The following is a 25,593-nucleotide window of genomic DNA, read 5'->3' on the forward strand; positions in this document are numbered from 1 at the left end:
CTATCGGCGCGTCTTTCGCTCCAGCATTCGCAGCAGTATGGGCACTCCAAGCTATCTCAGCGGGTCAAGCCCAAATTGACGCACTCACACGTACGTCTGCGCCGCTAGTGGCTTCCATAACCTCTCAAACGTCGGCATTTGCGTCCTACGCTATTAATGCTATCCTGGACTCAGCGAGCCGTACGGCGGTTGCAGCCGACAATTCGGTGGGGGCCTTGTGGCTACGGGAACCGCCGGAGGTGCCGCTACCAAGGCGGCTTCCTCATGACATACGGCAGCCTCACACCGCATCCTCGGTCGGTGGCAGGCTCTCCCTCTTCTGCGACACCTGGCTGCCACAGGTAAAAGACCGATGGGTGAGAGACATTCTGTCTCACGGTTACAGGATAGAGTTCAGCTCTCGTCCTCTGACTCGATTCTTCAGAACATCTCCGCCCCCCGAAAGAGCCGATGCTCTTCTGCAGGCGGTGGGCACTCTGAAGGCAGAAGGAGTGGTGATCCCTGTTCCTCTTCAGCAACAGGGTCACGGTTTTTACTCCAACCTGTTTGTGGTTCCAAAGAATGACGGGTCTTTCCGTCCTGTCCTGGACCTACAACTGCTCAACAAACACGTAAAGACCAGGCGGTTCCGGATGGAATCCCTCCGCTCCGTCATCGCCTCAATGTCCCAAGGAGATTTCCTTGCATCGAGCGATATCAAAGATGCTTATCTTCACGTTCCGATTGCTCCAGAGCATCAGCGCTTCCTGCGCTTCGCCATAGGAGACGAACACTTTCCAGTTCGTGGCACTGCCGTTCGGCCTGGCGACAGCCCCCCGGGTTTTCACCAAGGTCATGGCTACAGTAGTCGTGGTCCTCCACTGCCAGGGTCACTCGGTGATCCCTTACTTAAACGATCCGCTAGTCAAGGCTTCCAAGAGGCATGCCAGCACAGCCTCAACGCTACTCTGGAGACTCTCCAGGGTGTCGGGTGGATCATCAATTTTCCAAAGTCAAATCTGACACCGGCCCAATCGCTGACATATCTTGACATGGAGTTTCATACCCTCTCAGCGATAGTGAAGCTTCCGCTGAACAAGCAGCGTTCACTACAGACGGGGGTGCAATCTCTCCTTCAAGGTCAGTCACTCCCCTTGAGGCGCCTCATGCACTTCCTCGGGAAGATGGTGGCAGCAATGGAGGCAGTCCTTTTCGCGCAGTTTCACCTGCGTCCTCTTCAATGGGACATCCTACGCAAATGGGACAGGAAACCGACGTCCCTCGACAGGAACGTCTTCCTCTCTCAGGCAATCAAAGCTTCCCTTCGGTGGTGGCTTCTTCCCACTTCATTATCGAGGGGGAATTCCTTCCTACTCCCATCCTGGGCGGTGGTCACGACGGGCGCGAGTCTGTCAGGGTGGGGAGCAGTTTTTCTCCACCACAGGGCTCAGGGTACGTGGACTCAGCAAGAGTCCTCGCTTCAGATCAATGTTCTGGAGATCAGGGCAGTGTATCTGGCTCTAAAAGCGTTCCAGCAGTGGTTGGAAGGCAAGCAGATCCGAATTCAGTCGGACAACTCCACAGCGGTGGCATACATCAACCACCAAGGAGGGACACGCAGTCGGCAAGCCTTCCAGGAAGTCCGGCGGATTCTACTGTGGGTGGAAGCCACAGCCTCCACCATATCCGCAGTTCACATCCCAGGCGTAGAAAACTGGGGAGCAGACTTTCTCAGTCGCCAGGGCATGGACGCAGGGGAATGGTCCCTTCACCAGGACGGGTTTAAGGAGATATGTTGCCACTGGGGCATGCCGGACGTCAACCTAATGGCGTTCCGGCACAACAACAAGGTACCGACGTTCATGGCACGGTCTCAAGATCCCAGAGCTATGGCGGCAGACGCCTTAGTTCAGGACTGGTCGCAGTTTCAGCTCACTTACGTGTTCCCTCCGTTGGCACTGTTGCCCAGAGTGTTACGCAAGATCAGGGCCGGCTGCCGCCGCGTCATCCTCGTCGCTCCAGACTGGCCGAGGAGGTCGTGGTACCCGGATCTGTGGCATCTCACGGTCGGCCAACCGTGGGCACTACCAGACCGACCAGACTTGCTGTCTCAAGGGCCGTTTTTCCATTTGAATTCTGCGGCCCTCAACCTGACTGTGTGGCCATTGAGTCCTGGATCCTAGCGTCTTCAGGATTATCTCAAGAGGTCATTGCCACTATGAGACAGGCTAGGAAACCAACGTCCGCCAAGATCTACCACAGGACGTGGAAAATATTCCTGTCGTGGTGCTCTGCTCAGGGTTTTTCTCCCTGGCCATTTGCCTTGCCCCCTTTTCTGTCCCTCCTTCAATTTGGACTGGAAAAGGGTTTGTCGCTCGGCTCCCTTAAGGGACAAGTCTCAGCGCTCTGTGTTTTTCCAGAAGCGCCTAGCCAGACTTCCACAGGTACGCACGTTCCTGCAGGGGGTTTGTCACATCGTTCCTCCTTACAAACGGCTGTTAGAACCCTGGGATCTGAACAGGGTGCTGATGGTTCTTCAGAAACCACCATTCGAGCCTATGAGGGATATTTCTCTCACGCCTTTCGCAGAAAGTGGTTTTCCTAGTAGCAGTCACTTCACTTCGGAGAGTGTCTGAGCTAGCTGCACTGTCATGCAAAGCTCCCTTCCTGGTGTTTCACCAGGACAAGGTGGTTCTGCGTCCGGTTCCGGAATTTCTCCCTAAGGTGGTATCCCCCTTTCATCTCAATCAGGATATCTCCTTACCCTCTTTTTGTCCTCATCTAGTTCACCAATGTGAAAAGGATTTGCACTTGATTAGATCTGGTGAGAGCACTCAGACTCTACATTTCTCGTACGGCGCCCCTGCGCCGCTCGGATGCACTCTTTGTCCTTGTCGCTGGCCAGCGTAAAGGGTCACAGGCTTCCAAATCAAGCCTGGCTCGGTGGATCAAGGAACCAATTCTCGAAGCTTACCGTTCTGCTGGGCTTCCGGTTCCCTCAGGGCTGAAGGCCCATTCTACCAGAGCCGTGGGTGCGTCCTGGGCTTTGAGGCACCAGGCTACGGCTCAGCAGGTGTGTCAGGCGGCTACCTGGTCGAGCCTGCACACCTTCACGAAGCACTATCAGGTGCATACCTATGCTGCGGCGGATGCCAGCATAGGCAGACGAGTCCTTCAGGCGGCGGTTGCCCACCTGTAGGAAGGGGCCGTTTTACGGCTCTATTACGAGGTATTATTTTACCCACCCAGGGACTGCTTTTGGACGTCCCAATTGTCTGGGTCTCCCAATAGAGCGACAAAGAAGAAGGGAATTTTGTTTACTTACCGTAAATTCCTTTTCTTCTAGCTCCAATTGGGAGACCCAGCACCCGCCCCTGTTTTTTTGTGTACACATGTTGTTCATGTTGAATGGTTTCAGCTCTCCGATATTCCTTCGGATTGAATTTACTTTAAACCAGTTTATAATTTTTTTTCCTCCTTCTTGCTTTTGCACCAAAACTGAGGAGCCCGTGGGAGCACGGGGGGTGTATAGGCAGAAGGGGAGGGGCTTTACACTTTTAGTGTAATACTTTGTGCGGCCTCCGGAGGCATAGCCTATACACCCAATTGTCTGGGTCTCCCAATTGGAGCTAGAAGAAAAGGAATTTACGGTAAGTAAACAAAATTCCCTTCTTTGCAACCTGTACCTCTTGTGCGGCTATGTTACCTGCAGGTTCCACCTACCCTCATTGTGTGCAATGCTCGGCCCCTGTGACACTCACTCAGCCGGAGCCTCAGGCACTGGTGGGACCCTCGGCCCAGGTAGAACCACCGGCTTCCACTGTCCAGGTGGCAGGGACAGAGTTTGCAGGGTTGGCTGAGAAACTTTGAGTCACTTTCACAATCCATGGCTCAGTCTATGGACAGATGGTCTGCTAAGATACTAGAAGCCTTGCAGTCCAGACCGGTAACACAGGCCCCGGGCACTGTTGAATCATTGCCCCCAGGCCCCCCTCGGTCGGCGCAGCAAAGTGCTCCTGGGGTGACTCCTAGGTCCCACGGTGAGGACTCCGACACGGACCGCAGTCCCAGACCGGCTAAGCGGGCTCGCTGGGAACTTCCCTCGACTTCATCACACTGCTCAGGGTCTCAGCATGAGGACTCTCTGGAGGATGAAGCGGAGGTTGCAGATCAGGGCTCTGATCCTGACGTTGCTCTCAATCTTGATACACCTGAAGGGGACGCCATAGTAAATGACCTTATAGCGTCCATCAACCAGGTGCTAGAACTTTCTCCTCCAACTCCACCGATAGGAGTCGGCTTCACAGCAGGAGAAACACCAATTTAGGTTTCCCAAACGTACACGGAGTGCGTTTTTCGATCACTCCAACTTCAGAGATGCGGTCCAGAAGCACCGAGCATTTCCGGACAAGCGCTTTACTAAGCGCCTTAATGACACACGTTACCCCTTCCCCCCCTGACGTAGTTAAGGGTTGGGCTCAGTGTCCCAAGGTGGATCCTCCAGTCTCTAGACTGGCGGCTAGATCCATAGTAGCAGTGGCAGATGGTTCATCGCTCAAGGATGCCACTAACAGGCAGATAGAGCTCCTAATGAAATCCATCTATGAAGCCATAGGCGCGTCTTTTGCCCCGGCATTCGCAGCCGTATGGGCACTCCAAGCTATCTCAGCTTGTCTGTCTGAGATTAATGCAGTCACACGTGCCTCTACTCCGCAGGTTGTGTCTTTGACCTCTCAGGCGTCGGCTTTTTCGTCCTACGCCATGAACGCCGTCCTGGACTCTGCGAGCCGTACAGCGGTAGCATCCGCCAATTCGGTGGCAGTCCGCAGGGCCATGTGGCTACGCGAATGGAAGGCAGATTCTGCTTCCAAGAAGTTCTTAACCGGTTTGCCATTTTCTGGCGACTGTCTGTTTGGCGAGCAATTGGATGAAATTATTAAACAATCCAAGGGAAAGGACTCGTCCTTACCCCAGTCCAAACCAAACAGACCTCAGCAACGAAAGATACAACCGAGGTTTCGGTCCTTTCGGCCCTCAGCCAGGTCCCATTTCTCCACGTCCAACAGGCCACAGAAGGGCCAGAGGAACTCTGATTCATGGCGGTCTAAGTCACGTCCTAAAAAGATCGCCGGAGGAACCGCCCCCAAGGCGGCGGCCTCATGACTTTCGGCCTCCCCAAACCGCATCCTCGGTCGGTGGCAGGCTCTCCTGCTTTTGCGACGCCTGGTTGCCACATGTCCAAGACCGATGGGTGAGAGACATTCTGTCTCACGGTTACAGGATAGAGCTCAGTTCTCGTCCTCCGACTCGTTTCTTCAGAACATCTCCGCCCCCCGAGCGAGCCGATGCACTTTTTCAGGTGGTGGACACTCTGAAGGCAGAAGGAGTGGTGATCCCCGTTCCCCTTCAAGAATGTGGTCGCGGTTTTTACTCCAACTTGTTTGTGGTGCCAAAAAAGGACGGATCATTCCGTCCCGTTCTGGACCTCAAACTGCTCAACAGACACGTGAAAACCAGACGGTTCCGGATGGAATCTCTCCGCTCCGTCATCGCCTCGATGTCCCAAGGAGACTTCCTAGCATCAATCGACATCAGGGATGCTTATCTCCACGTGCCGATTGCACCAGAGCATCAGCGCTTCCTGCGTTTCGCCATCGGAGACGAACACCTTCAGTTCATGGCACTGCCTTTCGGCCTGGCGACAGCCCCACGGGTCTTCATCAAGGTCATGGCAACAGTGGTGGCGGTCCTACACTCTCAGGGCCACTCGGTGATCCCTTACTTAGACGATCTAGTCAAGGCACCCTCCCGGGTGGCATGCCAACACAGCCTGAACACTGCTCTGGAGACTCTCCAGAGGTTCGGGTGGATCATCAATTTCCCAAAGTCAAAATTGACACCGACCCAATCACTGACTTACCTCGGGATGGAGTTTCATACTCTCTCAGCGATAGTGAAGCTACCGCTGGACAAACAGCGTTCACTACAGAAAGGGGTGCAATCTCTCCTTCGAGCCCAGTCACACCCCTTGAGGCGCCTCATGCACTTCCTAGGGAAGATGGTGGCAGCAATGGAGGCAGTTCCCTTTGCGCAGTTTCATCTGCGTCCACTCCAATGGGACATTCTCCGCAAATGGGACAGGAGGTCGACGTCCCTCGACAGGAACGTCTCCCTTTCTCGGGCAGCCAAAACCTCTCTTCAGTGGTGGCTTCTTCCCACTTCTTTGTCGAAGGGAAAATCCTTCCTGCCCCCATCCTGGGCTGTGGTCACGACGGACGCGAGTCTGTCAGGGTGGGGAGCGGTCTTCCTCCACCACAGGGCTCAGGGAACCTGGACTCAGCCAGAGTCCTCCCTTCAGATCAATGTTCTGGAGATAAGGGCAGTGTATCTAGCCCTAAAGGCGTTCCAGCTGTGGCTGGAGGGCAGGCAGATCCGAATTCAGTCGGACAACGCCACGGCGGTGGCGTACACCTCCTCTGGCACTGCTGCCCAGAGTGTTACGCAAGATCAGGTCCGACTGCCGCCGCGCCATCCTCATCGCCCCAGACTGGCCGAGGAGGTCGTGGTACCCGGATCTGTGGCATCTCACGGTGGGTCAACCGTGGGCACTACCAGACCGACCAGACTTGCTGTCTCAAGGGCCATTTTTCCATCTGAATTCTGCGGCCCTCAACCTGACTGTGTGGCCATTGAGTCCTGGATCCTAGCGTCCTCAGGGTTATCTCAAGAGGTCATTGCCACTATGAGACAGGCCAGGAAACCAACGTCCGCCAAGATCTACCAAAGGACGTGGAGGATCTTCTTATCCTGGTGCGCTGATCAGGGTTTTACTCCCTGGCCGTTTGCCTTGCCCACTTTTCTGTCTTTCCTTCAATCCGGAATGGACAAGGGTTTGTCTCTCGGCTCTCTTAAGGGACAAGTATCGGCGCTTTCCGTGTTTTTTCAAAAGCGTCTAGCCAGGCTTCCGCAGGTCCGCACGTTCCTGCAGGGGGTTTGCCACATAGTCCCACCTTACAAGCGTCCGCTAGAACCCTGGGATCTTAACAGGGTGCTAACGGCTCTTCAGAAACCACCTTTCGAGCCGATGCGGGATGTCTCTCTATCACGCCTGTCGCAGAAGGTGGTCTTCCTAGTGGCAGTCACATCACTTCGGAGAGTGTCTGAGCTAGCAGCGCTGTCATGCAAAGCCCCCTTCCTGGTGTTTCACCAGGATATGGTGGTTCTGCGTCCGGTCCCGGAATTTCTCCCTAAGGTGGTATCCCCTTTTCATCTCAATCAGGATATCTCCTTACCTTCTTTTTGCCCTAATCCAGTTCACCAATGTGAAAAGGATTTGCACTTGTTAGATCTCGTGAGAGCACTCAGGCTCTTCATTTCTCGCACGGCGCCCCTGCGCCGTTCTGATGCGCTCTTTGTCCTTGTCGCTGGCCAGCGTAAGGGGTCGCAGGCTTCCAAGTCAACCTTGGCTCGGTGGATCAAGGAACCGATTCTTGAAGCCTACCGTTCGTCTGGGCTTCCGATTCCTTCAGGGCTGAAAGCCCATTCTACCAGAGCCGTAGGTGCGTCCTGGGCATTGCGGCACCGGGCTACGGCTCAGCAGGTGTGTCAGGCGGCTACCTGGTCGAGTCTGCACACTTTCACGAAACACTATCAGGTGCATACCTATGCTTCGGCAGATGCCAGCCTAGGTAGGAGAGTCCTTCAGGCGGCGGTTGCCCACCTGTAAGAGGGGGCCGTTTTACGGCTCTTTTTATCGAGGTATTCTTTTACCCACCCAGGGACTGCTTTTGGACGTCCCAATTGTCTGGGTCTCCCAATGGAGCGACAAAGAAGAAGGGAATTTTGTTTACTTACCGTAAATTCCTTTTCTTCTAGCTCCTATTGGGAGACCCAGCACCCGCCCCTGTTCCCTTCGGGCTGTTGTTCTTTTGTGTACACAAGTTGTTCATGTTGAATTGTTCTTTGGTTCATGGTTCAGTTCTCCGAACATTCTTCGGATTGAATTTACCTTAGACCAATTTATAAGTTTCCTCCTTCCTGCTTTGGCACCAAAACTGAGGAGCCCGTGATGCACGGGAGGGTGTATAGGCAGAGGGGAGGGGTTACACTTTTTAAAGTGTAATACTTTGTGTGGCCTCCGGAGGCAGAAGCTATACGCCCAATTGTCTGGGTCTCCCAATAGGAGCTAGAAGAAAAGGAAAGTAAGGTAAGTAAACAAAATTCCCTTCTTTATAAAAAAAAATTTATATATATTTTTTTTATAAAAATATATATTTTTTTTATAATTTTTTTATAATATATTTTTATAATAAATTTTATATATAAAATATATTTATCCCTATTGATATTTATTTTTGTTTAAACATTAAATTTTACTAGAATATAAAATCATATTACAACATATTTGTTTGACCAGTGATAATACTTGTTATCACAACAAGCTATTTGCAAAGGATGGGGAGAGGTGATGACCTCAGATTGTACCCGTGTGTTACCCATAATGTTACAGCTCTACATTCAGTGTTTAATCTGAAGGATAGCCAGCTATCCCATTTTTTTTTTGAGAAATACTGATGTCTTGTTAGTGGAAGAGGCGATTTATTTTCTCAGACAGTTGTCATTGACCAGTGCTGTAATTTCAGCCAGTGGCGGACACTCAGGATTTCTCCAGTCACTCGCTATTTTGCTTTTGGTGGCTTTGAGGACGTGTACAATCATGAGCGGGCACTACCATGCTCGGGTGCTCTGTACTCGTAACTAGTCATGAGCGGGCACTACCATGCTCGGGTGCTCTGTACTCGTAACTAGTGATGAGCGGGCACTACCATGCTCGGGTGCTTGGTACTCGTAACTAGTGATGAGTGGGCACTGCTATGGTTGGCTGCTTAGGTACTCGTAATGAGCAGTTGGATGCTCGGATCGGCGTGAGTACTCAAGTATAATGGAAGACAACACTTTCCTGTATAATGCTTGTTCCATTATACTCCAGTACCCATCTGAGTATCCATCTGCTTATGAGTACTGAGCACCTGAGCATGGTAGTGCCCGCTCATCACTAGTTACGAGTACAGAGCACCCGAGCATGGTAGTGCCCGCTCATCACTAGTTACTAGTACTGAGCACCTGAGCATGGTAGTGCCCACTCATCACTAGTTACTAGTACTGAGCACCCGAGCATGGTAGTGCCCACTCATCACTAGTTACGAGTACCGAGCACCTGAGCATGGTAGTGCCCGCTCATCACTAGTTACCAGTACTGAGCACCCGAGCATGGTAGTGCCCGCTCATCACTAGTTACGAGTACCGAGCACCTGAGCATGGTAGTGCCTGCTCATCACTAGTTACCAGTACTGAGCACCCGAGCATGGTAGTGCCCGCTCATCACTAGTTACCAGTACTGAGCACCCGAGCATGGTAGTGCCCCCTCATCACTAGTTACGAGTACCGAGCACCTGAGCATGGTAGTGCCTGCTCATCACTAGTTACAAGTACTGAGTATAGCTGCACACTGGTCCTGAGCCTGCATGATTATAGGGCAGTCTGATACCCTTTTACACTTCTGTGATTGATTTGGACATTATATTTTTGTCCCAATGCATTAAAAATAAGAAATGAAATGTCTTTCTAATAGATTTCAGTTAAATATTTCTTATCGTTTTGTGTTTTCAGCTTTTTGCGTTCTACATCTCCACGGTAACAGACTACAAACGAACCTTCCGTAGTCGGATCCTGCAGTCATTCTCTCTACTAAAATCCAGCGCTTCTAGATAATCTGCAAAACCTACATTATTGTAAAGTAGAAGTCAAAAGGAAAGAAACGTCTGCGTGATCCGACTACACAGGGTTCTATTTGTAGTCTGTTACCTTGGAGACACTGACCTTTGCATGGGAGATGTAAGCACAAAACAAGGGGGAAAAAAAGCAATTTAGTATTTTTATTTTATTTTTGGTCTAGAAAAATAAAGCATAAAAATGTTTGTTCTTGTCATGTGGGAGGGCACCCACTCCATTAATTTATATTTATTTATTTTTATATATATATATATATATATATATATATATATATATATATATATATATATATATATATATATATATATATATAATATATTATTATATGGGGCTGCCAGAGATTGTGTGGTGGTCAGACATTTCTGACGGGGGCATTTTGGTACTCCTATTGTTGTGATCATGCTCTGGGAGTTCCAGTGGTCGAATCTTGGGGTCAAACGGTGTAAAGAATAACCCTTTAATTGCCAAAAAGTTTCATTTAGGTCCAAAATGCCCAGATTGTTATCAGGAGGGAAGAATCAGAAAATGACTTATTGTCTAAATCAGGTTTTGTGTTTTAAATGTATTTGATTTTTGGCAAGGTTTGTTTTTGTTTTTCCCATATCACCACAGTCCTCTATTGAATATACAAATGGATATCTTGCATTTTTTACTCTGGGCCATTTTTAATACATGTACATTAGCAGCAACGCTCAGACTCCACCCCTATCTATTGTATTGAAGCATCTAATGAGCGTGTGCAAAGGTTATTGTGAGGGGTGTGCAGCAATCATCTGCGATTGCTGGATCCTGTGTGATCAACTATGTATAGAATTGTCTTAAGTGTCATTGTAATCCTGCCTGTGAAGATAATGAAACTGCTGAAAAGTCTGCCTGAAACTATAGAAAATAAGTCTAAAATATTCGTAGTGGCCAGTGTGAAAATTGTAAGATTACAAATAGTTTAATTTTTTTTTTGTAAGAAAAATCAATTTTTCACAGTAGGCAATTTTTAATATCGCTGCAGGATGCGCCTGATCTTTGGTGATAGTCAGTCTGCTCCGTGTTGCACGCGGCTTTATGATGTGCTTTTTTTTTTCTTAGCTCCAGATACAGATCCAGAAGCCGGCACAGATCTCGTTCCTCCTCCAGATCTGGTTATTGCAGCAGCGACTCCTCTAGATCATCTTCTTGTTCGTCCCGGTCGTGCACTTCTTCCTCCAGTAGATCCCGGTCACGATCCCCATCACCCTACGAGCGGAGATGCAGGAGTCGAAGCCGCAGGTAAGTGTTTGTCCTACGTGTGTTACAGGCACAGTTTGGTAGTATGTGTAACTATAGGGCGGTAGTTTTTGCAGTCTGTAATGTGACGTCTGTTTGATAGGTGCGAATCCAGAGAAAGTTATAACAGGAGGAAGATATATCATAAAGAACGAGCCATAGTAAGTACTCCCAGCCAGCGCTAGGGGACAATGTTCCACAGGAATATTTTGAGGGTTTTTTTTTTCCCCCTCCAGAAACTGCGCCACTTTGGGCTGTGTCTGGTATTACAGTAGTTTAGTGAATGGGTCTGAGCTGCAATACCAGACACAACTACCAGGCGAGTCTATGGCTAAATTAAAAAGCAGAACCTAAGTCCTAGTCTATGGCGTCGCTCTTGCCCTGGCGTCGCTCTTGCCTGGGCCGCCGCCTTGCCTGGCGTCGCCCTTGCCTGGGGCGTCGCTCTTGCCTGGGCCGCTGCCTTACCTGGGGCGTCGCTCTTGCCTGGGCCGCCGCCTTGCCTGGCGTCGCTCTTGCCTGGGCCGCCGCCTTGCCTGGCGCGTCGCTCTTGCCTGGGCCGCCGCCTTGCCTGGCGTCGCTCTTGCCTGGGCCGCCGCCTTGCCTGGCGTCGCTCTTGCCTGGGCCGCCGCCTTGCCTGGCGTCGCTCTTGCCTGGGCCGCCGCCTTGCCTGGCGTCGCTCTTGCCTGGGCCGCCGCCTTGCCTGGCGTCGCTCTTGCCTGGGCCGCCGCCTTGCCTGGCGTCGCTCTTGCCTGGGCCGCCGCCTTGCCTGGCGTCGCTCTTGCCTGGGCCGCCGCCTTGCCTGGCGTCGCTCTTGCCTGGGCCGCCGCCTTGCCTGGCGTCGCTCTTGCCTGGGCCGCCGCCTTGCCTGGCGTCGCTCTTGCCTGGGCCGCCGCCTTGCCTGGCGTCGCTCTTGCCTGGGCCGCCGCCTTGCCTGGCGTCGCTCTTGCCTGGGCCGCCGCCTTGCCTGGCGTCGCTCTTGCCTGGGCCGCCGCCTTGCCTGGCGTCGCTCTTGCCTGGGCCGCCGCCTTGCCTGGCGTCGCTCTTGCCTGGGCCGCCGCCTTGCCTGGCGTCGCTCTTGCCTGGGCCGCCGCCTTGCCTGGCGTCGCTCTTGCCTGGGCCGCCGCCTTGCCTGGCGTCGCTCTTGCCTTGGCCTCCGCCTTGCCTGGCGTCGCTCTTGCCTTGGCCTCCGCCTTGCCTGGCGTCGCTCTTGCCTTGGCCTCCGCCTTGCCTGGCGTCGCTCTTGCCTTGGCCTCCGCCTTGCCTGGCGTCGCTCTTGCCTTGGCCTCCGCCTTGCCTGGCGTCGCTCTTGCCTTGGCCTCCGCCTTGCCTGGCGTCGCTCTTGCCTGGGCCTCCGCCTTGCCTGGCGTCGCTCTTGCCTGGGCCTCCGCCTTGCCTGGCGTCGCTCTTGCCTGGGCCTCCGCCTTGCCTGGCGTCGCTTTTGCCTGGGCCTCCGCCTTGCCTGGCGTCGCTCTTGCCCGGGCCTCCGCCTTGCCTGGCGTCGCTCTTGCCCGGGCCTCCGCCTTGCCTGGCGTCGCTCTTGCCCGGGCCTCCGCCTTGCCTGGCGTCGCTCTTGCCCGGGCCCCCGCCTTGCCTGGCGTCGCCCTTGCCCGGGCCCCCGCCGCCTCGCCTTGGCGTCGCCCTTGCCCGGGCCCCCGCCGCCTCGCCTTGGCGTCGCTCTTGCCCGGGCCCCCGCCGCCTCGCCTTGGCGTCGCTCTTGCCCGGGCCCGCCGCCGCCTCGCCCTGGCGTCGCTCTTGCCCGGGTGCCCAATCTAGCTGTTGTGTATGACTTTCACTGTCCAGTGTCTTTGCTGCTGTTAATGTGACTGCATCTGACTTTTCAGGAGGAGCGGAGGGTTGTTTACATCGGCAAGATCAACAGTCTCATGACCAGGTCGGAGCTGAGACGCCGCTTCTCTGTTTTCGGGGACATAGAGGAGTGCACCATTCACTTCAGAGAGGAGGGGTGAGTGCAATATGAAGCCTGTGTGCAGGCAGAAAATAAGACCCTGTTATGGAAATGGTCTCGCAGTGACCGGCGGCAGTGCAGCAGCTCACATCGAGGGGCCGCAATCTGTATGGAAGGTGCAATCACTGGGAATCTACAAGAATGGTGTCCCTTCTCCATACACTGCAGGCGCGATGCTGTGAGTGACCGCTCGCACCTCCTGCGCTCGTCACCGCTGTATTAATGTTCTCTGTTCTCCCGCAGTGATAACTACGGCTTTGTGACGTATCGCTGCACCAGGGAGGCCTTCGCTGCTATAGAAAATGGCCATAAACTGCGCCTTCCAGGCGAGTTGCCTTTCGATCTCTGCTTTGGAGGCAGGAGACAATTTTGTAAAAGTACCTATGCCGATCTCGGTAAGTCCCAGCGATGTCCGCATACAGGCCTCTGCACTGCTCCTGTCTGAGCGCTTCCTCAGCTCGTCTGTGCTTGTACGAAACTGGCTTTACTAGACTTGTGCACAAATGTGTGCCAGGCATGGTCTAGCAGGCTCCAAACATGATCGGCGCTCCACTGGATAAGTAAAAATCTCTGAACTGTAAGGCTATGTGCACGTTGCGTAATTTCATGCGTTTACGCTGCAACGTAAACGCATGCGACCTGCGTCCCCCGCACGATCTATGAAGATTGTGCGTAATCCATCCGCACGTTGCGATTGAGAGCGCAGCGATTTGCATGCTGAAACTTTTGATACAAATCGCTGCGTTCAAAAAAAGCAACATGTCACTTATTTCGTGCGCTTTGGATGCTGCTCCCGTTCTGTCTATGGGAGAGGCTGCATCCCAAGCGCATGAAATTGGCATCTATTCTCCAGAAACTGCATCCATTACGCAGTGTTTCTGCAGCGATTTGAAGCGCACATGCACTGCCAAATCACTGCAGATTTTTCAGCATGGACACTAGGTAAAGTGCGCACACAGTGACTAGGAGGAGCTGCAGTCTCGCAGCCAGGGGACATAACTGATCTAGGGATGTTATTCTTACTACCTATCCAGTGAGTAGATGATGATTTTTTTTATTTATTTTTTTAAAAATCTGCATGCCTCTCCTGAAGCCAGCAAAATCTATGGGATTTCAGATTTACTGTGCAGGGTTTTTTCCGTATGGTTTTGGTTCAGATTTTGATGCAGAAAAAATCTGCAGCATGTCCATTATTGGTCAGGTTTAGCAACGTTTTTTCACCCATTGACTTCCATTCATTGGCTTTCTTGATGACCCAAAAAACTGCATCAAAACTGCACAAAAACTGCACCAAAAGCCGATGAATTTTTTGCCACCGCGTGCATTAAATTTCTGCACCAAATCTTCAGCATGTGCACATAGCCTGACACTTGAAGTCTATATATGGCAGAAGTTAAGAGCCCACTCCATACCTTATGGGTGCTGGCTGTTTTACACAGTAGAAACTCCCCAGTATTGGAGCTAGCTCTGACGGCGGCAGCAGCATAACCCTTTTAGAGGCTGTGGTGCTAAACAACCTCTACATTCAAAGCGCCACTCCAGCGTTTTTTATTTTGTTGCTGGAGTTGTGCTTTAAATATAAGTCCTCTGCCCTCTGTCTGATATTCACCCTCTGGCATCTTCATCTGTTTTCACCATCTGCTCCGGTCGGTCTCCTGTGATTTGTGACATACCGGAAGTTCCAGTGTTTCATGGAGCGCGCGCCGGAGGTCACAAGCACTCAGTAAGAGTCTATGAAAGCCAAAAGGAGGCTCCCATAGACTTGTATTGAGTGCTTGTGACCTAACTTCTGGCATTCATACAGTCAGAGGTTGTAGTCACAATATGGCGCCGTGGGACCGTAGTGATGCCGAAAAAAGTGAATATGCTGGAGGGCAAGTATAAAACTGGGTGCAGGGAACTTAAATTTAAAGCACCACTGCACTGAAACATCACCCCCCCCACCCCTGCTGAAGTGGTGCCTTGAGAGTAGCTGGAGATATGATCGCAGAAACTTGTTGGGTAGTAATCATGGCAGCAAAGGGTCCACTTTTGGATTTTGGCTATTGGGCCATTTCTCATTAATGTACACTCTGCACCCCATCCTAACAGAAAACCAGAGATGTTTGCAAATTTATTAAACAAGAAAAACTGAAATATCACATGGTCATAAGTATTCAGCCCCTTTGCTCAGTATTGAGTAGACTCGTTCTTTTGAGCCAGTACAGCCATGAGTCGTCTTGGGAATGATGCAACAAGTTTTTCACCCCTGGATTTGGGGTTCCTCTGCCATTTTTCCTTGCAGATCCCCTTCAGTTCTGTCAGGTTGGATGGTGAACGTTGGTGGACGCCATGTTCAGGTCTCTCCAGAGATGCTCAATTGGGTTTAGGTCAGGGCTCTGGCTGGGCCGGTCAAGAATGGTCAGAGTTGTTCTGAAGCTTCTCCTTTTGTTATTTTAGCTGTGTGCTTAGGGTCATTGTCTTGTTGGAAGGTGAACCTTCAGGCAAGTCTGAGGTCCAGAGCACTCTGAAAGAGGTTTTCTTCCTGGATATCTCTGTACTTGGCCGCAATCATCTTCTCTTCAATTGCAACCAGTCGTCCTGTCCCTGCAGCTGAAAAACACCCCCATAGCATGATGCTTCCACCACCATGTTTCACTGTGGGGATTGTATTGTGCAGGTGATGAGCAGTGCCTGGTTTTCTCCACACATAGTGCATAAAATTATCACCAAAAAGTTCTATCTTCATCTCATCAGAGCAGAGAATCTTATTTCTCATAGTCTGGGATCCTTCATGTGGTTTTTTTTTGCAAACTCTATGCGAGCTTTCATATGTCTTGCACTGCGTAGAGGCTTCCGTCGGGCCACTCTGCCATAAAGGCCTGGCTGGTGGAGGCTGCAGTTATAGGAGACTTTGTGCAACTTTCTCCCATCTTTTTACTGCATCTCTGGAACTCAGCCACAGTGATCTTGGGGTTCTTCTTTACCTCTCTCACCAAGGCTCTTCTCCCACGATTGCTCAGTTTGGCTGGACGGCCAGGTCTAGGAAGAGTTCTGCTGGTCCAAACTTCTTCCATTTAAGGTTCACTGTGCTCTTAGGAACCTTGAGTACTGCAGCCATTTTTTTGTAACCTTGGCCAGATCTGTGCCTTGCCACAATTCTGTCTCTGAGCTCCTTGTGCAGTTCCTTTGACCTCATGATTCTCCTTTGGTGTGACATGCAGTGTGAGCTGTGAGGTCTTGTATAGACAGGTGTGCGCCTTTCCAAATCAAGTCCTATCAGTTTAATTACACACAGCTGGACTCCAATGAAGGAGCAGAACCATCTCAAGGAGGATCACAAGGAAATGGACAGCATGGGACTTACATATGAGTGTCTGAGCAAAGGGTCTGAATACTTATGACCGTGTGATATTTCAGTTTTTCTTGTTTAATTTGCAAAATTTTCACATTTCTGGGGGGTTTTCTGTCAAGATGGGGGATGGGGTGCAGAGTGTACATTAAGGAGAAAAAAATTACCTTTTTTGAATTTACCAAATGGCTGCAATGAGAGTGAAAAATTTACAGGGGTCTGAATACTTTCCGTACATACTGTAGATGGGATTTATGTTGTGTATTTGTGCAACGAACGTCACTAAAAAATCCTGATCCATTGTTTTGGGGTTTTGGTTTTTTTTACAGATTCTCACCGAGACGACTTCGATCCGGCGCCCGTTAGAAGCAAATTTGAAGCTTTAGATTTCGATACGTTATTAAAACAAGCGCAAAAGAATCACCGGAGGTAACGCCACGCCCGACCGACCGTCAGTAGAATCACGTATAACGAAGTTACCTCAGACACTGGAGAGAAGGCCATCACTAAATACAAAGCATGAGACTCCCGACATCCCCGGCGGGGAGACAAGTGCTGGATTATTTTTGTTTCTTTTTAATTAAATTAAAAAAAAAAATAATCACAAAAAAGTTTTTAAGACATAAATTTTTTTTTTTTTTTTTTAATCGATATGTTTTTCTAACCTATTTAACAGGCGCTTTAGTGTGAACTCTGGAAACGACTGCCCAGATCTGATCAGTAATCGCTATGCAGATCGGTAATAAATGTATAACATACAGCGAGTCGTGTCGTCATTTGGGGTCCGGGGATGGGGCGTTACTGTCCTGCTGGGAAACATTTTGGCTTCTAGGTGGCTGTGATCGTTTGGTGGGGATGGGTGGTCAATTTTTTTCCCAGGAGCTATACAGTGTGTCCACCCATATCCTGTCCACCGCCATTAACTTGAGCACTGCGGCAGCTATAGGCATAGAAGTGGTGTCTAGGTATAGTAAAGTAGCAATGCGCTACACAATGAAACCACCTATAGCACCACCTGGTGGAAAACAACTGAGCATTTTTATCTCGAAAACGGAACGAGATAGAGGAAAAAAAAAGTTAATTACAAAGTTGTAGGGCATCATCAGTTCAATACGAATCGACACCTTGCATACAGAAATGCTATGATTAGAACATGTAACACTCACAAGGCTGCGGATGTGAAGCGATACCTCATGGAGACCTTCCTACAAGTCATTGGGTATGGGGGCTGCATGGAGTGGCCTCCACGCTCACCTGACCTGACCCCATTGGACTTCTTTCTGTGAGGTCACATCAAACAGCAGGTGTATGCGACCCCTCCACCAACATTGCAGGACCTACGACGATGTATCACAGATGCTTGTGCAAACGTGTCACCTGCCATTTCTTTGTCGCTCCATTGGGAGACCCAGACAATTGGGTGTATAGGCTATGCCTCCGGAGGCCGCACAAAGTATTACTCTAAAAGTGTAAAGCCCCTCCCCTTCTGCCTATACACCCCCCGTGCTCCCACGGGCTCCTCAGTTTTTTGCTTTGTGCGAAGGAGGCAGACATGCACGCACAGCTCCACAGATTAGTCAGCAGCAGCTGCTGACTATGTCGGATGGAAGAAAAGTGGGCCCATATAGTGCCCCCAGCATGCTCCCTTCTCACCCCACTCTTGTCGGCGGTGTTGTTAAGGTTGAGGTATCCATTGCGGGTACGGAGGCTGGAGCCCACATGCTGTTTTCCTTCCCCATCCCCCTCGGGGCTCTGGGTGAAGTGGGATCCTAATCGGTCTCCAGGCACTGAGGCCGTGCTCCATCCACAGCTCCTGAGGACTCTGCTGGATAGGAGCCGAGTATCGTTCAGGGACATGGCCCTGCTACTTGGAGGTACTCTGTGTCCCCGTGGGGACCGCGCACAGCAACACTCCAGCATTGCTGGGTGTGCTAGTGCACCGGGGACCGCGGCGCTGACCGTGTTAAATGTGCCATTACACACTGCAGCGTCGCTGAGTGTGTTTGTGTATGGGGACTACCGCGCTGACCGCCGCTGCCTTTGTTAACACTGCGGCGCGGCTGGGACTTGTAGTGCGCCGGGGACTTCCGCGCCGGCCGCGCTTGTACGGCGGCCACGCTTATTACTCGAGTCCCCGGCTTTTGCGGCCTAGTCTTTTTTCCTCCCGCCCCCAGCCCTGCCAGTCAGGGGAAGGGCAGGACGCTGCACAGGACGAGCAGCACTGAGGGCTGGAGCATGCTTTGCATACTCCACCCCTCTCACTCTGCACAGTGGGGCACCAGTTCCCACACTTTCTGGGTCACGCCCACGGCTCCCTCCTCTCCTCAGGACGCCGGCAGCCATTCCTGTCAGCTCCTTGAACGCTGCAGAGGGGGACAGATTCTGGGAGACCCAGGCAGGGATTCTGGTGGCCTCACAACCGCTTTAAGCGGGTGGTAAGCAGCACCTGTGGTGCTAGCCCCATTTGTGCAGAAGTGTAATTATAAATTATATGTTTATAGGATATACTTTACACTGTATAGTGCACAGTTGATTCTGGCTATATACCCTATTGTGTTGCTCAGGGAAGACAACAGCATGGCGCCCACAAAAGGCAGGGGTGCCAAACCACAGGCTTACTATGCTGCCTGCGCCGCATGTACGACCCCGCTACCGGCAGGTTCCACTGACCCTCATTGTGTGCACTGCTCGGCCCCTGTGGCACTTACTCAGCCGGAGCCTCTGCTAAGGGGGGCCCAGGGGGAGCCACCTGCGGACACTGTCCAGGTGACAGGGACGGAGTTTGCAGTCTTTACGGATAAACTCTCTGAGACTATGGCTAAGATACTAGAAGCCTTGCAGTCCAGACCGGTATCTCAGCACAGGGGCACTGTTGAATCATTGCTCCCTGGCCCCCCTCAGTTGGACCAGCAAGGTCCCCCCGGGGTGTCTCATAGATCCCAGGGTGAGGTCTCTGACACAGACCCCAGCCCCAGACCGACTAAGCGAGCTTGCTGGGAAATTCCCTCGACATCTTCATATTGTTCAGGGTCTCAGCGGGGGGAATCTCTGGATGATGAAGCGGAGACAGCTGATAAGGATTCTGATCCTGAGGCCGCTCTCAATCTTGATACTCCTGACGGGGACGCCATAGTGAACGATCTTATTGCGTCCATCAATCAAATGTTGGATATTTCTCCCTCAGCTCCTCCAGTGGAGGAGTCAGCTTCTCAGCAGGAGAAATTCCGTTTCAGGTTTCCCAAGCGTACACAGAGTATGTTTCTGGACCACTCTGATTTCAGAGAGGCAGTCCAGAATCACCATGCTTGTCCAGATAAGCGTTTTTCTAAGCGCCTTAAGGATACACGTTATCCCTTTCTTCAGCGCTCTATTGGGAGACCCAGACGATTGGGGTATAGCTACTGCCTCCGGAGGCCACACAAAGCACTACACTAAAAAGTGCAAGGCCCCTCCCCTTCTGGCTATACCCCCCCGTGGTATCACGGGTTCTCCAGTTTTCAAGCTTTGTGCGAAGGAGGTCAGACATCCATGCATAGCTCCACAGATTTTAGTCAGCAGTAGCTGCTGACTATTTCGGATGGAAGAAAAGAGGGCCCATATAGGGCCCCCAGCATGCTCCCTTCTCACCCGTTGATGGTGTTGTAAGGTTGAGGTACCTATTGCTGGTACGGAGGCTGGAGCCCACATGCTGCTTTCCTTCCACATCCCCCTGGGGGGCTCTGAGGAAGTGGGATCCTGCCGGCCTCAAAGCTCTGACGCCGGGCTCCATCCACAGACCCATTTGAACCTGCTGGATACGGAGCTGGAGTACCGTTCAGGGACATGGCCCTGCACCATTACAGGTACTCTGTGTCCCCGTACACACAGGCACAGCACACTCCAGACTTGCTGGGTGTGCTAGTGCGCCGGGGACAGTAAAGGGTTACAGTCACTGCAGCTTTGCTGAGTGACTTTGTGTATTGGGAACTACCGCGCCGGACGCTCCGGGAGCGGCGGCGCGGCTGGGACTTGTAGTTCGCCGGGGACTGGGCGCCGACCGCGCTTTTACGGCGGCGGCGCTTATAAATCCAGTCCCCGGCTTCTGCGGCCTAGTGCCGCTTCGTTCCCGCCCCCTCCCTGTCACTCAGGGAAGGGGACAGACGCTGAGCAATCAGCAGCGCCGAGGGCTGGAGCCTTATTTACATGCTCCAGCCCTCTCACTGCACACTGTCGGACGCCGGATTCCCGCTCTGACTTGGGGCACGCCCACGGCCCGCCCCTCCTCACACGAGCTGGGGAAGACGCCGGCAGCCATTACTGCAGTCCGAGCTCGGACTTTCGGCAACCAGGCAGGACGGTGGCGACCATACACCCGCTTATAGGCGGGCGGTAAGCGGCACACATAGTGCTGACCCCAATATATACTGCAGTGTGTACATGTGTATTTTAACTGCATAGGTCGCTATATGCCCGCTTGGAGAGCGACACATCAGCAGCAGGAAAGCAGGTGTGCTAAGGCACAGGCTTTCTAGGCTGCTTGTATTGCACGTACTGAAGTGTTCATTTGTGTTTATGCTTGTATGCTATACACTGCACTGTACAGTCGCTAGTCTTAGCTATATTCTCCTGGAATGGCTAGACTACAGCAGCAGAAAACCAAGGGTGCTGGGGCACAGGTTTTTTTCTATGCTGCTTGTATTGCATGGGCTGCAGTGTGCATTTGTACTTGTGCTTGTATGCTATACATTGCACTGTATGGTCACTCTTCTGGGCTATATTCCCCTAGATGACTTGTCTACAGCAGCAGAAGAGCAGAGGTGCCAGGGCACAGGCTTCTATGCTGCTTGTATTGCTTGTGCTGCAGTGTTCATTTGTACTTTATGCTTGTATGCTATACATTGCACTGTACGGTCACCAATCTTGGCTATATACTTCTAGATGGCTAGTCGGCAGCGGCAAAAAAGCAACACAGATTTTCAGTGCTGTTTTTACTACATGGGATGCTGTTCATGACACCGTCCCATTGTGTGCATGCTCCCCTGTAGCACTTCGTCTGCCGGGGTCTCTAGCACTTCGTCTGCCGGGGTCTCTACTAGTCGTGGCCAAAGAAACCACCTGTCATCCCTGTCCAAGGACAGGGACGGAGTTGCAGTTTCGACAGATATATTGTCATAAGATAGAGACTTGCAGTCCAGACAGGCCATGGGCAATCTTCCTGACCAACCTCATTTGGAACGGGGGGTCCCAGGAGGACTCTCTGTATGATAAGGCAGCTCTCCAGGACTTTGATCCTGACATCGCTATCAATCCGGATACACCGGATGGTAACGCCATACGGAATGATCCTATAGCGTCCATCAATGGAAGGTTGGATCTTTCTCCCTCAGCTCCCCCAGTGGAGGAGTCAGCTTCACAGCAGGAGAAGTCCCTTTTCAGTATCTCAAACGGATATTGAGTATTTTTCTGGCCACGCTGACTTCAGAGAAGCAGTCCAGAAACACCACGCTTACCAGATAAGCGTCTTCTCCAAACGTTTTTAAGATACACGTTATCCCTTTTCCCCTGACGTGGTCAAGCGCTGGACCCAGGGTCCAAAGGTGGATTCTCCAATCTCCAGGCTTGCGTCTAGAGCCATAGTTGCACTGGAGATGGGGCTTCACTTAAAGATGCCATTCACAGACAGATGGACTCTGGTTGAAATCTGTCTAGGAGGCTATCGGCGTGTCGGTTGCTCCGGCATTCACAGCCGTATAGGCAACCTAACCTTTTCAGCTGTTCTTGCGCAGCTGGCCTTGAGCACATGTACATCTGTACCGCAGAGGCGTCCGTAACTCCGCAATGTCTGCACTGCGACTTACCCTATTAATGCTGTCCTAAAAGTACAGTCGAGGTTTCGGTCCTTCCCAAGCTCGGGCAGGTCCCAATTGTCCTCGTGCAAAAGGGCTACAAACCCTCAGACGGGCTCAGATTCCGGCCGGGTTCAATCACGCCCAAGGAAGGTAGCCGGAGGAACCGCTACCAAGGCGGTCTCCTCATGACTCTCAGCTCTCTCTCTCTCTCTCCGCATCCGCGGTTGATGGCAGACTACCCCGCCTTTGGCGACATTTAGCTGCCACAGGTCACAGACCGGTGGGTGACGGACATTGTGCTCACGTGCACAGGACAGTGTTCTGTTCTCGTCCTCCGACTCCATTCTTCAGAACGGCCCCACCTCCCCACCGAGCAGATGCCCTGCTGCAGGCGGTGGACGCTCTAAGAGCAGAAGGAGTGGTGATCCCTGTCCCCCCTCAGGAACGAGGGCGAGGGTTTGTACTCCAATCTCTTTGTGGCTCCAAAAAAGGACGTCTCCTTCTGTCCTGTTCTGGACCTAAAACCGCTCAATAAGCATGCGAACGCCAGGCGGTTCCGGATGGAATCCCTCCGATCCGTCATTACCTCAATGTCTCGAGGAGACTTCCTTGCCTCAACAGACATCAAAGATGCCTATCTCCACGTGCCAATTGCTACGGAGCACCAACGTTTTTCTACGTTTTGTGATAGGAGACGACCATCTTCAGTTCGTAGCTCTGCCATTCGGTCTGGCGACAGCCCCACGGGTGTTCACCAAGGTCATGGCAGCAGTGGTAGCAGTCTTGCACTCTCAGGGACACCCGGTGATCCCTTACTTGGACGATCTACTCGTCAAAGCACCCTCCCTCGAGGCATGACAACGCAGCCTGAATGTTACGCTGGAGACTCTCCAGACTTTCGGGTGGATCATCAATTTGGCAAGGTCAAATCGGTCACCGACTCAATCACTAACGTATCTCGGCATGGAGTTCACACTCTATCAGCGATAGTGAAGCTTCCGCTGAACAAGCAGCGTTCACTGCAAACAGAGGTGCAGTCTCTCCTTCAAGGCCAGTCGCACCCCTTAAGGCGCCTCATGCACTTCCTAGGGAAGATGGTGGCAGCCATGGAGGCAGTTCCCTTTGCGCAGTTTCATCTGCGCCAACTGCAAGGGGACATTCTCCGCCAATGGGACGGGCAGTCAACCTCCCTGGACAGGAAAGTCTCCCTTTCCCAGACGGCCAAGGACTCTCTGCAATGGTGGCTTATTCCCACCTCATTGTCACAGTGAAGATCCTTCCTACCCCCATCCTGGGCAGTGGTCACGACAGATACGAGTCTGTCAGGGTGGGGAGCAGTTTGTCTCCGCCACAGGGCTCAGGGGACGTGGACTCAGCAGGAGTCCACCCTTCAGATCAATGTTCTGGAAATCGGGGCAGGGTATCTTACCCTACTAGCTTTCCAGCAGTGGCTAGAAAGAGAGCAGATCCGAATCCAGTCGGACAACTCCACAGCGGTGGCATACATCAACCACCAAGGAGGGACGCGCAGTCGGCAAGCCTTCCAGGAAGTCCGGCGAATCCTCATGTGGGTGGAGGACACAGCATCCACCATATCCGCAGTTCACATCCCGGGCGTAGAAAACTGGGAAGCAGACTTCCTCAGTCGCCAGGGTATGGACGCAGGGGAATGGTCCCTTCACCCGGACGTGTTTCAGGAAATCTGTCGCCGCTGGGGGGTGCCGGACGTCGACCTAATGGCGTCTCGGCACAACAACAAGGTCCCGGCATCTATGGCACGATCGCGCGATCACAGAGCTCGGGCGGCAGACGCCTTAGTGCAAGATTGGTCGCAGTTCCGGCTCACATATGTGTTTCCACCTCTGGCACTCTTGCCCAGAGTACTGCGCAAAAAATCAGATCCGATTGCAGCCGCGTCATACTCGTCGCCCCAGACTGGCCGAGGAGATCGTGGTACCCGGATCTGTGGCATCTCACGGTCGGCCGACCGTGGTCACTACCAGGCTGGCCAGACTTACTGTCCCAAGGGCCGGTTTTCCATCGGAATTCTGCGGCCCTGAACCTGACTGTGTGGCCATTGAGTCCTGGATCCTAGCGTCTTCAGGATTATCCCAAGGGGTCGTTGCCACCATGAAACAGGCTAGGAAGTCCACCTCTGCTAAGATCTACCACAGAACGTGGAAGATTTTCTTAACCTGGTGCTCGGCTCAGGGAGTGTCTCCCTGGCCATTTGCATTGCCTACTTTTCTTTCCTTCCTGCAATCGGGGTTAGAAAAGGGCTTGTCGCTCGGCTTCCTTGAGGGGGAAGTCTCGGCACTATCCGTGTTTTTTCAGAAGCGTCTAGCACGTCTTTCTAAGGTGCGCACGTTCCTACAGGGGGTCTGTCATATCGTACCCCCGTACAAGCGGCCGTTAGATCCATGGGATCTCAACAGGGTATTAGTTGCTCTCCAGAAGCCGCCTTTCGAGCCTCTGAAGGAAGTTTCCTTTCTCGCCTGTCACAGAAGGTGGCGTTTCTCGTTGCGATCACATCGCTTCGGCGAGTGTCTGAGCTGGCAGCTCTGTCATCCAAGGCTCCCTTCCTGGTGTTCCACCAGGACAAGGTAGTGCTGCGCCCCATTCCGGAGTTTCTCCCTAAGGTCGTATCCTCATTTCATCTTAATCAGGATATATCCTTGCCTTCCTTTTGTCCTCATCCGGTTCACCGGTATGAAAAGGACTTACTTTTGTTAGATCTGGTGAGAGCACTCAGACTCTACATTTCCCGCACGGCGCCCATGCGCCGTTCCGATGCACTTTTTGTCCTTGTCGCTGGTCCGCGCAAGGGGTTGCAGGCTTCTAAAGCCACCCTGGCTCGATGGATCAAAGAACCAATTCTAGAGGCCTACCGTTCTGCGGGGCTTCCGGTTCCTTCAGGGCTAAAAGCCCACTCAACCAGAGCCGTGGGTGCGTCCTGGGCATTACGACACCAGGCTTCGGCTCAACAAGTGTACCAGGCAGCTACCTGGTCCAGTCTGCACACTTTCACCAAGCATTATCAGGTGCATACCTATGCTTCGGCGGATGCCAGCTTAGGTAGAAGAGTCCTGCAGGCGGCAGTGACACCCCCGTAGGGGAGGGCTGTTTTGCAGCCCTAACATGAGGTATTTCTTTACCCACCCAGGGACAGCTTTTGGACGTCCCAATCGTCTGGGTCTCCCAATAGAGCGCTGAAGAAGAAGGGAATTTTGTTACTTACCGTAAATTCCTTTTCTTCTAGCTCTTATTGGGAGACACAGCACCCGCCCTGTTGTCCTTCGGGATGTTTTTGTTGTTTGCGGGTACACATGTTGTTCATGTTGAACGGTTTTTCAGTTCTCCGATGTTACTCGGAGTTAATTTGTTTAAACCAGTTATTGGCTTTCCTCCTTCTTGCTTTGGCACTAAAACTGGAGAAC

The 25,593-nt window shown here is 52.2% G+C and overlaps 1 protein-coding gene across 1 annotated transcript in view; it reads left to right on the forward strand.

The window, feature by feature from the left end:
• Positions 1-17,063, forward strand: part of PPRC1 (PPARG related coactivator 1) — a 71,758-nt gene extending 54,695 nt beyond the window's left edge. Inside the window, exons 10-14 of the mRNA XM_075351598.1 lie at positions 10,855-11,034; positions 11,135-11,192; positions 12,873-12,994; positions 13,241-13,392; positions 16,658-17,063. Of these exons, the coding sequence (XP_075207713.1) occupies positions 10,855-11,034; positions 11,135-11,192; positions 12,873-12,994; positions 13,241-13,392; positions 16,658-16,761 (616 nt within the window). The 3' untranslated portion in view covers positions 16,762-17,063. The remainder of the gene's footprint in view (positions 1-10,854; positions 11,035-11,134; positions 11,193-12,872; positions 12,995-13,240; positions 13,393-16,657) is intronic.
• Positions 17,064-25,593: the final 8,530 nt, after the last annotated feature.

Source organism: Anomaloglossus baeobatrachus, chromosome 5, assembly GCF_048569485.1.
Source record: "Anomaloglossus baeobatrachus isolate aAnoBae1 chromosome 5, aAnoBae1.hap1, whole genome shotgun sequence".
Classification (NCBI taxonomy): domain Eukaryota; kingdom Metazoa; phylum Chordata; class Amphibia; order Anura; family Aromobatidae; genus Anomaloglossus; species Anomaloglossus baeobatrachus.